We start from the raw sequence: 404 nt of genomic DNA on the forward strand, positions 1-404 counted from the left end.
AATATGGTAATGATGTGATGTTGATCAATTAATTATATGATATTTAAAAATAACATTATTATTTCCAATGGTAACAATGAATGACACACAACAGACACTAGTACATACCTGGATCATTAGCATAATGAGAGTCCACAAGGTAGACTGCACAAAGGCGAATTTCAGCTTTGTCCAACTCTCTTAAAATATTGCGCACCATTGTGTGGTGTGCATACAACTCGGCCTGCGGAAGAAGCACTCTTTTCAAGGAAGGAAAGGTTACAACAATATTATAAATAATAATCCTCAAATACTTTTTTAAATGAATTAACAAATAAAAGCATAATTGAGGTCCTGGATTTCACTTCCTAAATTAACTTTGCCCATTTATCATACTTTTCACACTTGATTTTATCCACCCATGA

At 32.9% G+C, this 404-nt stretch overlaps 1 protein-coding gene across 1 annotated transcript in view; it reads right to left on the reverse strand.

The window, feature by feature from the left end:
- Positions 1–404, reverse strand: part of LOC119586681 (GPN-loop GTPase 2-like) — a 5,387-nt gene that overhangs the window by 3,229 nt on the left and 1,754 nt on the right. The window contains exon 3 of the mRNA XM_037935413.1: positions 109–223. Coding sequence (XP_037791341.1) covers positions 109–223 — 115 coding nt within the window. The remainder of the gene's footprint in view (positions 1–108; positions 224–404) is intronic.

This window comes from Penaeus monodon, chromosome 21 (genome assembly GCF_015228065.2).
Source record: "Penaeus monodon isolate SGIC_2016 chromosome 21, NSTDA_Pmon_1, whole genome shotgun sequence".
NCBI classification, from domain to species: Eukaryota; Metazoa; Arthropoda; class Malacostraca; order Decapoda; family Penaeidae; genus Penaeus; species Penaeus monodon.